The 12,954-nt window shown below is 37.3% G+C and overlaps 2 protein-coding genes across 3 annotated transcripts in view; one reads left to right on the top strand and one right to left on the bottom strand.

Moving 5' to 3' along the window:
- DHX57 (DExH-box helicase 57) overlaps window positions 1-12,954 on the bottom strand; it is a 107,973-nt gene that overhangs the window by 81,197 nt on the left and 13,822 nt on the right. For both annotated transcript variants that reach the window (XM_079940711.1, XM_079940707.1), the window contains exons 2-3: window positions 9,364-9,426; window positions 1,866-1,954 (exon numbers count right to left, since the gene is read on the bottom strand). The gene's annotated coding sequence lies outside the window, so the exon portion shown is untranslated. The remainder of the gene's footprint in view (window positions 1-1,865; window positions 1,955-9,363; window positions 9,427-12,954) is intronic.
- Window positions 11,798-12,954, top strand: part of ARHGEF33 (Rho guanine nucleotide exchange factor 33) — a gene marked incomplete at its 5' end in the record, with an annotated part of 48,870 nt that continues 47,713 nt past the window's right edge. The window contains one exon of the mRNA XM_079940718.1: window positions 11,798-11,822. Coding sequence (XP_079796844.1) covers window positions 11,798-11,822 — 25 coding nt within the window. The remainder of the gene's footprint in view (window positions 11,823-12,954) is intronic.

The following is a 12,954-nucleotide window of genomic DNA, read 5'->3' as shown; positions in this document are numbered from 1 at the left end:
GGGTGCCTGGCTTTCCCACAGCCCCACAGTGAGTGAGAAGTCAGGGTTGGATCTCAGTCCAGTATTCCTTCCTTTCCCCAATACTGCTAGTCATGAGGTGCACTACCTTCCTGACTCTTTAGGGAACATTTTTACATAGTTCTATGGTAGGAAGCCTGAGGAAAATGTTCACAGATTGCGTCATCAGAAAGCAAAATGGATGGCCTAACAAGAGCGCTAAGTACATAGCAACAAAGGCAAGAAATGATGTGGGGCAGCATGTGTGTGCCCTGTTAGATCAGCTTGCCTTCAGTTAAGGGAGCCATTTTCAAATGATATCAGAACAAGTTGAAATGGGCATGATCTACACAGGGAATGATTTGCTATAGTACATTTAAGTAGCCCTAGATAGATTTCAAGTGAGGTTGTTCAGTGTCTTTCCATACATATTTTTAAAGGTTCTGAAGAATAGGATTGCTATCCAACTATCTGGGATGGGAGAAGTATGTAATTCAGTTTGGAGGCAGGAGGATGGAGTACTTCTTTCTATATTTTATTTCCTTATTCTTGTCCCAACTTTTTCCAAAAAGGAAATTGAAATAGTGCAATATGAGATTTAGGAATCAGAATATAGCTTCTTAGCAAAACCAGACCCAGTGTGCCCAATGTGTTCTGGTCTCTTTATGGAATGGTTTTAGGCCTTTTCTTTTCTTTTTTGCCCGTGCTGCTGAGCAGCTTGCAGAATCTTAGTTCCCTGACCAGGGATTGAACCCGCACCCTCAGCAGTGAAAGCACAGAGTCCTAACCACTGGCCCGCCAGGGAATTCCCTAGGCCTTTTATCCTTGTGCCAAACTTACCAGATGTGGTACGAAATTACCCACTGATTGGATTCAGTATACCTTAGCTCTAAGGAGGACATGTATGAAATAGGATAAATTAAAAAAGAAATTATCAAACAAATGATGAATTTACATTTGTTATCAATCAGTAAAAATGTTGACTATTTCTTATATCTAGGTTACTACGCTGTTTGACTCTAATAATAATGGGTTATTAGATGATCCTTGCCCTAGTGAAGACAGATGACAGTTGAGGAGAATGGCCAAGTCAAGGCTTATGAAGGGTATGAGTCATGATCTGCCCTTTGAAGGGTGAGCAGGACTTGGGGTGGCAGAGGGCAGAGGGTTTTAGGCAGGGGAACTGTGGGGACTCCTCAGGGAGATCCTCAGGGAGGAATACGTAAGGCCTGTGGGGGGACTAGTTCTGCAGGGAGGATGCTGTAGTTTCAAGAGAACATTGCTGACCCCTGTAAACGGTGCACGGGCTGTGGGCTATTCTAACTGAGGTCATAGATTTGCAGGATTTGTCTATGATTTCCAAGTCCTGGAGTTCACTGGGAGGTGGTAAGAAATTAGCCATTAATGAAGATTGTATTTTACTCTAGTTTCCTTTTTAGCAGTTATAAAAGTGCTAAAGGCAGATCCAAACTGGATGTCATTTCATCTGAACTATGAAAATTATGCTCCCAGGAGTGTCAGCAGTAACCTTGTTTCCCCTCTCACCTAAAATAGGCTGTTAGTGGTAACTGATGCTCTATTTCACAAAGTACTACTAACTCAGCTATGTGATTCAGATCTTGTGAGTCCTGCCACTGCCTGTGCTTCAGCCGGAAGAATACTTCCTGAGGACTAGTTAAGGGTTTACCCTCTGAAAATTAGGGTCAACCCTAGGGCTGGAGGGAGCTTTCTCTGGGGCTCAGGGCTCCTTCCCTGCAAAATTCTCCCAGGAGCCTCTCTTGCCCTTCACCATCTTCCCTCTCTTCCAAGCAGGACTGACCTAGTGAAAATACAGCAACAGTCAATTTTCTTTTGAAGTAGGTATTTACCTTGTATTCAGGTAACACTGTGCCCTCTGCCTCTTGAACAGAGTGCTGGGAGGCTCTTAACTTCTACTCAGATAATCCAGGGAGAGAACCTGTTTAAAAGGTTGAAATTAAAGTGAGTCAAACCAGGATAAGAAAAGAGATAGTGCACATCTTCCTCACCAGACCCGTAGCCCCTGAAGTGTCCAGCCTGCAAAATCAGGTTCTAACACCTTTATGTATGCCACTTAATGAGTCAGAAGAGCTTCTGGAAGTAATACGGTCTGAAACTTTTGATAAGCTTTGATGTTTTAAATGAGGCATTCTTAAGCTTAAAATAATTATCTCTGGCCATTGGATTTTTTTGTATGTGTAATAGCATGCTGGCATTTCTTTTTCTTTTTCTTTTTTTTTCTGATTGAGTTGACACGCAGCAACTCAAGCAAATATCTTGCCTGATATTTGGTAGACAAAACAAAAAAAATTAACATGCCTGTGGAGTGGAGGTGAGAGGACCTCTGCTATTCCATATTCAGGTGTAAAGAACCTCTATGTGCTTTATGAGCTACAGAATTGCCCACTCTCTGTGCTTTGCCCCTCTTCTCATTGGCTCTGGGCACTTTGAGGTTGCTGGCAACCATGGAGTATCAGTTACAGTTTTGGTGCTGGACCATTTGTTAGGAAATCCTATTTATTCTCTCTTGGTTTGTCAAGCCCAACGGTGGGCGCGGGGGATATATTTCTGCTAGTGAAACTTTGCTTGATAAAATAAAACAATTTTTTTTCTAACAAAAATCACCTCTAGGCTAAACTCTTTCTGTATTTACCACTGATTATTTTTTGCTTATGTGAAGCACGCATGGTAAAATCACGTTTCTCTGTAGGCTATTAGATGAGAATTCAACTCACTTCCATAAGCATTTGTTGAGCACAAGCTCAGAATGGGGCAAGGAGCAAGGGATACAAAGATGAATAAAACACACCCTCTGCTTACAGTCTGGTAAGGGAACTAGCATTCAGGCAGTTAACCAAGGATGTGACAATGGCCTTGTGACCTGATTCAGTGGCAGGGGCCATCCTGTTTCTAGCAACACTTACATTTGAGAAAAGGTCAAGTAAGAGGCTGACTTGAGGACCAAGAAGTATTTTCAAAATAAGACTATTTATTGTTTGAGTCATCTGGTGAGATCCCTATTTTAACTCTTTAATTTATTGCCTTTGCCATCATAAATTGCTATGTATTCAAGGATGATTTTATTATATATATTTGGGGGAAGTGGGTATAAAAGTTACATTATCACTGAGGCATCCTCATTTTAAACACCTGCATGTACACTTACGTATTGTGAAATTTGTCTTATCTCATCATTTTGCTTCTCAGGGTCACACTGTGCTCTTTGTTTTTGTTTTGTTTTTTGCATTATATTGATTAATGAATTATATTAATAGATTTCTAAGCATCAAGACCTTTTTATAACCTAGAACAAACCACTGATCATAGTGTTGTATTTTTGTTTAGAATATTTGTATATTTATTTAGGCTATCCTAGAGTAGATTTGGTATCAGAACCTCATAGAATGGATTTAGTGACATATATATCTTATTTTGGGGTCTGGATTAAATAACACAGTCATTGTTATTTATAGAAATTTCCTGTTATATTATCCTGGGTTATTTCTTATTTGGTGGTAGATATTTGACCTCCCCCTTTCAATATCTTCTATAGAGAGTTGTAATTGACTTTATAGTTTTTAAAACAAAGTTCAACAGCCTATGTTTTCCTAAACAATTGTCCATTTCATTTCACTTTAAAAGTTATTGGCAATAAAATGCACATAGAATTTTTTTTTTTTTTTTTTTTTTTTTTGCGGTACGTGGGCCTCTCACTGTTGTGGCCTCTTCCGTTGCGGAGCACAGGCTCCGGACGCGCAGGCTCAGCGGCCATGGCTCACGGGCCCAGCCGCTCCGCGGCATGTGGGATCTTCCCGGACCGGGGCACGAACCCATGTCCCCTGCATCGGCAGACGGACTCTCAACCACTGCGCCACTAGGGAAGCCCTGCACATAGAATTTTAATAACAATATTTCATAGCCTCTGAATCGGTGGTTACATCCTATTTTTTTGTTCTACTTTGTATTCTTTCTTTCTCTCAATCTCCTTATATGTCATTAGATTTGTCAACACTTTCCTCATTTTACAATTTTTTCAATCTGTTTTTTCAAATAGCTATCAGACCACACATAGGAACTGATACGTTTATAATGACAGTAAAAGTGGCTTTTGATACTAGTGCTTTGGAATCCTGTGACATGAAGAGGTTTATTTAAAGATAGAAACTAATAGAATAATGGTTCTACTTGGAGCTACTTCCTTAATTGTTCAGAGCTACTGTTTCCCTTTGTATAAAATGGATGGTAAAGTGTGCTGCCCACTGCACAGCACTGCTACAATCACCAGGTGAGATAATGTATGGGAGTGCTTTGGAAACTATGATGCAGGTTCAAGCAAGGTCATGAAATATATCATTTCATGAAACATATGTTGCTTTGAGGCTGTATGGAAAAAACAAACAACCCCTTTCATAAATTTTTTCAAAGTACTTTTCTATATCACAAAGATCATGTAGACTTTCCTCTTTGAAACCATTTGCAAGATTTGTCCTGATGAATTATTTTAGTTCAGGGGAAAATATTTCCTCATCACCCTCCCCCTAACACAAAAAGTTCTCATTCTACTAAATTAGAAATGTGCACTAAAGACCCATTCAATAAAGGACACTGGAATGGAAATTAACTCAAGTCTGTTTTCAATTAATTTCAATTCCCCAAAGTGCCAAACTTTCCTTTTCTGTCACAGCAGTAATTGGAAAGTAATAGACAATCCTAAGTTTTTGTGGTCTTATGCCTGCTTTTGTGTGTGGAGTATACATTCTAGGTCAGTCTGGGGGAGGTTCAGGAGATTTTTCAGTATTCTTAGGCTTCTATTAACTTTATTAATATTACTAATTTTATTACTTGAATTTCATAAAAATCTGGTTATAACTTTTTAGGTTAATGTTTCAACATTCTTATTTCTCTATTGTGATCATTTTAGAGCCTTTTAAAAACATCAGGAACCCATTTTAAAAGAAAATTCTTCCCCAAAGCTATAGTATGTGAATTAGATGAGAACAGAGAGACTCTGGTTGAAGGGGATGGGAAGGGGGGCCCAAGACTCCACCAGCTTGGTGGCTTTCTCTCTCCTCCCAAGGCAGGCTCAAAAAAAAAACTGAGGGCTTCAAAGAACAGACTAAAAACCATTGCTCTATATAATGATCAGACATGGTTTAGAGACAAACAGGCTTTTTTTTAAAAAACTTATCAGTATTTTTTCAAGAGTCTGCCAAGGCCCAGATGGATGTTATTAGAGGCTAGAATTGTTACTGTAGAGATGGAAAGAAAGGAGGAAGGCTGGGGAGGAGTAGAAGCATGATAACTTGGTGAAAATAACGTGGCAGTATCTGACTTATTCAAAGGCAGGCAGTGATTCAAGGACTATGAAGGGCAGAGTAAAGAATTACTGGGCCCAGAGAGTGAGGGATGCCCATAGGCAATGAAGCAGGCTACAAGTAAGATCTCCTAGGGAATTGCATAATGTAGTATAGCTCTTTCCAGAAAAAGTCATAGTACTTGTCCATGTAATCCTGTTATTTTCCCTTTTAAGATGTACTTTTCAAAATATATTACTCAATAATATGATCATCCTCTTCAAACTAGTAATTCTCTTCTGTAGCCTAAAAAAGGTCTTAAATAAGGGGGAAAAAGCTATATTCTTTTTTATATTCATTAATTATAATGAAAAATAGAGAATGAGCCTAATATTCAATAATGGGGAGAGGGAAAGAAAACAATGATATAATTTCTCAAACGAGTATTTTTCAGTAATTAAATATAATGATTGTGAAACTATTTGGAGAAATTTAGGAGTTGAATCCACCAGTTCTGAAATCACAGAGACCTGAGTTCCAATTCTGTCTCCCTCTGCCATTTCTTATCTGTGATCCTGGGTACATCATTACCTCATTTTCCCAAGCCTCAATATGCTCATCTAAAAAATGAAGATAGGGCTTCCCTGGTGGCACAGTGGTTGAGAGTCCGCCTGCTGATGCAGGGGACACGGGTTCGTGCCCCTGTCCGGGAAGATCCCACATGCCGCGGAGCAGCTGGGCCCGTGAGCCATGGCCGCTGAGCCTGTGCGTCCGGAGCCTGTGCTCCGCAATGGGAGAGGCCACAACAGTGAGAGGCCGGCGTACCACAAAAAAAAAAAAATGAAGATAATGATCCAAACTAAACAGGACCAATATGAGGATTCAGTTAGAGGTGACAATATAAATAAAACATGAAGCATAGTGCTTGGCACACAGCAGCTGTTCAATAAAAGTTAGATGCTTATTCTCTATCAACAGATTTGTTGACAAACTTAAGGAAACTATTTCCTAGGAAAATATAAATTATAAAATTAAGTTAAAAAGTCGAAAAGACCAATTACTTTTGAAGAAATTGAATAGGGTTTAAGGATCTACTTTTTTTGAATTTTACTTATTTTTTATACAGCAGGTTCTTATTAGTCATCCATTTTATACACATTAGTGCATACATGTCAATCCCAATCTCCCAATCCATCCCACCCCCACCCCCAACCCCCACCACTTTCCCCCCTTGCTGTCCGTATGTTTGTTCCCTACATCTGTGTCTCAATTTCTGCCCTGCAAACTGGTTCATCTGTACCATTTTTCTAGGTTCCACATATATGCATTAATATACGATATTTGTTTTTCTCTTTCTGACTTACTTTACTCTGTATGACAGTCTCTAGAGGATCTATTTTTTTAAAAAGGCACTAAGACCAAATGTGTTCATAGCTACGCTCTACTCTCTTTCAATGAACAGATAATTGCAATTTAATTTTAAAATTTCTAGATTATAGAAAAAGATTTAAAAACTCTTTGATTCACTTTAATAAGCTAGGATAACATTAATTCCCCCCCATAGAATAAAAAACAAAGAGCAATAAATCCTCCACAGATCAAAATCACTCATGAATATAGATGCAAAAATGTCTAAATATTAACAAATAGAATCCAGCAGAGTATCAACAAAACTATATCCTATGACCAAGCAAATATCCCAGGAATGTAAGGATGATTCAACATCAGGGAATCGGTATAATTCATTATAATAATAAATTAAAGGAGAAAAAGGCAATTCTATCAATAGCTGCTAAAAGGACTGATAAATTCCTAATAAGGAATTTTAATAAAATAAGACTAAAAAGAAATTACTTAAATATGATATACATTATTTACCAAAGGTAGAAAATAAATATGATTCTAAGTGACTTTAAAGCCATTTACATTAAAATAAGAAGATGGATAATGATATCCACTGTCACTATTATTAGTAAACATTATTCTAGAAGCTCTAGCAAATATAATAAAATACAACAATGAAATAACCAGTATAAAATTTGAAAATAAGGATAAAAGTCACCTAGAAATACTTATTTTAAAAATCTTCCACAATTAATAAAACAATTTAGTAATGTGGCTACGTATAAAGTAAATATTAAAAAAAAAAGAGAGAGAGAGAGAATACGAAAACCAGCAACAGAGAATTGGAAATGGAAAAAATGCCATTCACAGTAGCAATAAAAATTATAAATTATTTAAGAATAAATTTAACAATAAAAGTACAGGAACTTTAAGAGAAAACTAAAAAATCTGATTGAAAAACCTAAAACAAGATTCAGACAAATGAGAACTATATTGCTCTTGGATGACAAGTTTTGATGTAAGAAAAATGCCAATTCTCCCACATTAATATATAAATCTATGCAATTCCAATGAAAATGTCAACATTTTTTTGTAATGGGTAAAATCATCATGTAGTACATTTATTCATATGGAAAAATAAATGTCAGGAAAAGCAAATTATAAAAAGAATAATAGATGACTTGCCTCATCAAATATTTTTAAAATACTGAAGAGCCATATAATTTGTGATTTTGGAATAGGAATAGTTAGATAGATCAGGATGGAATAGAGAGTCCATAGAAAAATAATAGATCTCAGTGTACATGAGAAATGGTATTTCAATTCCATGGAGGAAAATGATGATTTATGTAATAACTGGTGTAGCTACAAGTGGCTAGCTATCTGGAAAATAAGGAAAGTGAACACTCTCTCACCCCATATATAAAAACAAATTCCAGATGAATTAAATACTTAACAATAATAAAAACCTTAGAAGAAAATTTAGGAAAAATGTATATATAAAACTCTGGGGCTGAGGAGAGCTTTTAAAACCAACTCAAGAAACCAAGAAGCAATTAAGGAAAAATTTTATTTGACTTCATAAATTTAAAAAATGTGTCAATAGCAAAAGTGTCCACAAAGTCAAAAGACAAAAAGATAGATGGGATATTCATAAATCATGCGACAAATAAATATTTAATCTATATTATATAAAAGCCCTCATTAATTGATAAGGAAAAGGCAGATGACCCTATAGATATGCAAATATGCAAAGCAGAGGAATAGATAATCACAAAAGAGTAAATCTAAATGTCCAGTAAGTATATGTAGATATGCTTAGCAGCACTAGAAATTAGTAAAAGTAAGATGAAATATCACTTGTCATCCATCTGACTAGCAAGAACTAAAAAGCATTAACATCCACTATTGGCTGGGATGCAGGAGAAAAGGTACTCATGCAGTATTCTTGGAGGAAATGAGAAGATAGTCTTTTTGGAAAGCAACCTAGTCATATCTATTAAACCCCTACATACATAAAAGCACCAATATATATGGCTCTATGTACCAAGATGTTTGTCACAGCAGTGTTTCAGTGACAAAATAATGGAAATAAGGGGAATGCCCATCAATACAGGAATGATTAACACAGGTCATTCCTACCATGGATATTATGCAGCCATTAAAAGTGATTTTTAGATCTCTACCAATTAACTTGGAAAGATTGCTACGATGTATTAAGTGAGAGAGATGATGCAGAGAGGTACAGTATGAACTACAATGACAGCTCCACCCCATATATGTATATTCCATATATATGTTTGAATGTGGTTCTATGAGGATGGAGAAAGGGATGGAAGAATTCCAGCAGATTGTTAACACTGACTGGGACTAAGGAGGAACACTTGTACCCTCTACCCAAATGACCACAATAAAAACAACATGAATAATAATGGTCCAATTTGTAAAAGAAAGTAACAGGCTTATGTTATAATGTAGGTGGAAAAGTAGATTAAAAATTATAGGTAGGCTCCATTAACAATCAGGTAAAACATTCAAGAGCAAAATGATTGACTGGCAATACAATCAAATGACTGTGATCATTAAGTAGAGGCATTATAGTTGGTTTTGTCCCTCTATACTTTAAAAATTTTTTACAATGTGGTTTGGTTGCTTTCATAATTAAATAAATAAAATAAAATTTCTAATTTATTTTCTAGTAACCACGTACCTTTGATTACTTCTTGAAATCAGCAACTATTTGTACATTTGTGAGCTTGACGATGTCTTACCTCTGAAAATGCAAAAATTTACATTTTATCTCAGATAGATGGAGGTTTTGGGGTTTGTTTTTAATTAGTTGTAGATTGGATCAATAAATCTGCTGGAATTAATTATCCATAAAATCCCATTAAAATATGGCTTCACATATTTCAAGATTTTTTCCCCCAAATAGTAACAGAAATCACTTCTAACAATTATTTTCAAAGCTGTGTGGCTTTGAGCAGGTCACTTCTCCTCTCCTCTCCAGGCCTCAGTTGCTTCTCCTATAAATGAAGAAGAAGGATCAAATAGTTTTCTCAGTGCCTTTTTGGCTCTAACATTCTGTGATTTAATTATATTCATCATGGAATTCATTAAATATCAAATCAATTGCTAAGGAGCAGAAACATTTCATCTTAGTAATGCTTATATAAGCTATGAAAGAGATTCAGATAGCTAGGGAAGATGCCTTACCTTGACATAACTTCCATGCTCACATGAAAAATGTACAAGATTCCAAACGGCATATGGCCTTCACTTTGGGCCTTCCTTTAGATCCCTCATTTATAACTGTGTAGCTATTGACTACAGGTTTTCATCCATGTGAACCTTCCAGACTGTCAATTTATCATTTTGCTTCACAGACCTCAATATATGAATGAAACACCAATTCTACTTTGAGGTATAAATTATACAGGATAAAATGCACCCAGTCAAAATATACATTTTGATGAGTTTTGACAAATTTATGCATCTGTATAACCACTACCACAATTAAGCAACAGAATATTTTTATCACTCTAAAAAGTTCACTGTGCCTTTTCCCAGTTAAACTCCCACCTCTTGCCCTAGGCAACTACTGATCTGCATTTTATCACTGTGGATTAGATTTGTCTTTTCTAGAGCAATGAGCAAAGTCTTAACTTGTGTCTTCTCAATCTTGGATAGTGTTAATATATTTTTATTGTTTCAGTTAGGTTTCTTAGTTGCAAAGCAGTAAAAAATAGCTCTGGCTAATTTATGCAGCAAAGGAATTTGTTGAAAGGAAATGGACAGCTCATAGAATTGCTAGGAGACTGGGGAACCAAGTTTGGGATATGCGGCCAACAGCAGTGCCCCAAATCATGCAGTACAGCTGTTCTGGTGAGGAAAGGACCAAGAACAGCAGCAGCTTGAGTTACCTAAACTGTCTGTACCAGATCATGGTCACCACCACCCTCCTTGCTGCTGCTGCTGCTGCTGCTGTCTTAAGAATTCTTTCTATTTCTAAGAAAGTAGAAAGTATATCAAGTATATCTGCCTTAGGAAGTTCTTCTGCAACTGCCAGTTGGGGTGGGTGTATCAAAGTGGTACCATGTGCCCGTCATACCTTAGCTGCAAGGGAGGCTAGGAGAACCTGGCACTTTCAGCCTCTATATAATGGGAGGCCTCTGATCAAGCCTCATAAGGTTGGGGAATTCCCCAATCATTGGAAATTCTAGATGGATAAAAAGAGGGCCAATGTCCACAACACTATTTTTGCTTGTTAGATTTCATGCTGAACTGGCAGTTTCATGTCTAATGGTCACGGCGGCCAGGCTACATTTGACAAGCATCTCCTGGTGTAAAAAAGTCTACCAGATGCAGAAAGTGGGGATAAGGCCATCAAGGAACTTACTATTTAATTAAACAGAAACAGATATATTAGCCTTTATGCCTGCTCAAGTTAATTTCCTTAAACTATACCCTGCTAATAAAATCAATGGGTTTAAATTAATTTATTTGATCCCCAAAATAGTATCTTAAAGACTACCATAATTTTAAGTAATGAATTTCATACTTGTCCACAAGATATTTACCTTTGAGTTTTTTAAATATAAATTTATTTATTTATTTGCTTTGTTTGTTTATTTTTGGCTGCGTTGGGTCTTCGTTGCTACGCTCAGGCTTCTCATTGTGGGGGCTTCTCTTGTTGTGGAGCATAGGCTCTAGTAGTTGTGGCACATGGGTGTTGTGGCTCGTGGGCTCTAGAGCACAGGTTTAGTAGTTGTGGCACATAGGCTTAGTTGCTCTGCGGTATGTGGGATCTTCCCAGACCAGGGCTCGAACCCATGTCCCCTGCATTGGCAGGTGGATTCTTAACCACTGCACCACCAGGGAAGCCCTACCTTTGAGTTTTAAAGCTAAATATTTACTCAACAATATTTTCACTCTTCTGAAATTGCACACAATGCCTGTTGCTTCTAATAGCTGTGTTCATTTCAGTTTTTTAAAGTTAACACATAAAGTAAATCCAGTCACTTCACTTGTTCCCTTACTCTTGATTTCAACTGACAGGTCCGGGGAAGAAGGGATGGCCTGATACAGGGACAATGAAGATGCAATGTTGAAGAGTAAGCTGGAGGAGAGAAGCAACAGGCACCATGGAAAAAACCAAAACAAAGCAAGGTTAGATTTCTCCTATGTCTTGCTTTAAGGTTCAGGATTTAAGAAATGTAGGTTGTGGGCTTGTCTTGCCCTTGTCTCAAAACATGATAATATGTTAACCTGACTATTCTCATTGCCTTATCATAGTAGAATGACCACGAAGAGCATAGACTTGGTGCTGGGGAAACAGGAAATGCAACATGTATACATACAATTTGAGTAGTTATGTTACTTTTCTTAGTAATCACTTTGGGACTGCCTCAGAACGACCTGCTGAATAAGGCCAAGATACATATTCAACTAACAGACATCCAACACCTCCTAGGCTGGCCTAGAAACATAGGGCTTTCTCTTTTAATCTTTACCATATAGAATCAACCATATAAAAGTAGGTTCTATTATCATCTCCAATAGACAGGTGAAGAAACAGTCATAGAGAAGTCAGGCTACAAACCACGACCTATCAACATTTGATTCGGGAGCCTGGTCTCTGTTCCCAAGTTCTGGTTCTTGACATTATACCAGGCTGTTGGGACATAGCATAAAATGGGCTAAGTAATCTTTACTCAAGCTTGTGTGGGGAATTTTGGTAATCTCTAACCATCTGGATTTTATAGGGACAGCCCTCAGTGTGTATAAATTCTGGGCTGAGGTTACGTATTATGAACTTAACATACCGAGGCTGGTTCCTCTAAGGAAGGGTTCACTATACCTGCATGTCTTAGGAGAACAATATACACATTCATACAACCAAATATTTGCAACCAGGGGTTTCATCTATAAACTGCTTGATTCATACAATGTGATTCAATTCATACAATTCATACAAAGGAGATGTAAGCTAAGTGGATGAGTAAAGGGCTTCATGTGGGCTGCATGTTTTACATGGATTGCCTCATCTTCAGAGCCAACCAATGTGATTCTAAAAGGTACATTCTAGGCCAACCTTTTTTCCTCCCTAGGTATAAATGGTATTTATAACCTACTACTTCCTTTGTGTTTGACCTGTGTTTCACAGTCTCTGGTGTTGACAGTATTGTTTTCTTTCTGCCTGCATCATTCCCAGACCCTTTGCATTGACAATTCCCTTCTATCAACCCTCTTGTCCAGGAGGATGGCAAGGTTCCCTTAGCTGATCTGGGCAGTGACAGAA

The sequence above is a fragment of the Stenella coeruleoalba genome (genome assembly GCF_951394435.1).
Source record: "Stenella coeruleoalba genome assembly, chromosome: 13".
NCBI lineage: Eukaryota > Metazoa > Chordata > Mammalia > Artiodactyla > Delphinidae > Stenella > Stenella coeruleoalba.
This window is presented reverse-complemented; position numbering and strand designations above follow the sequence as displayed.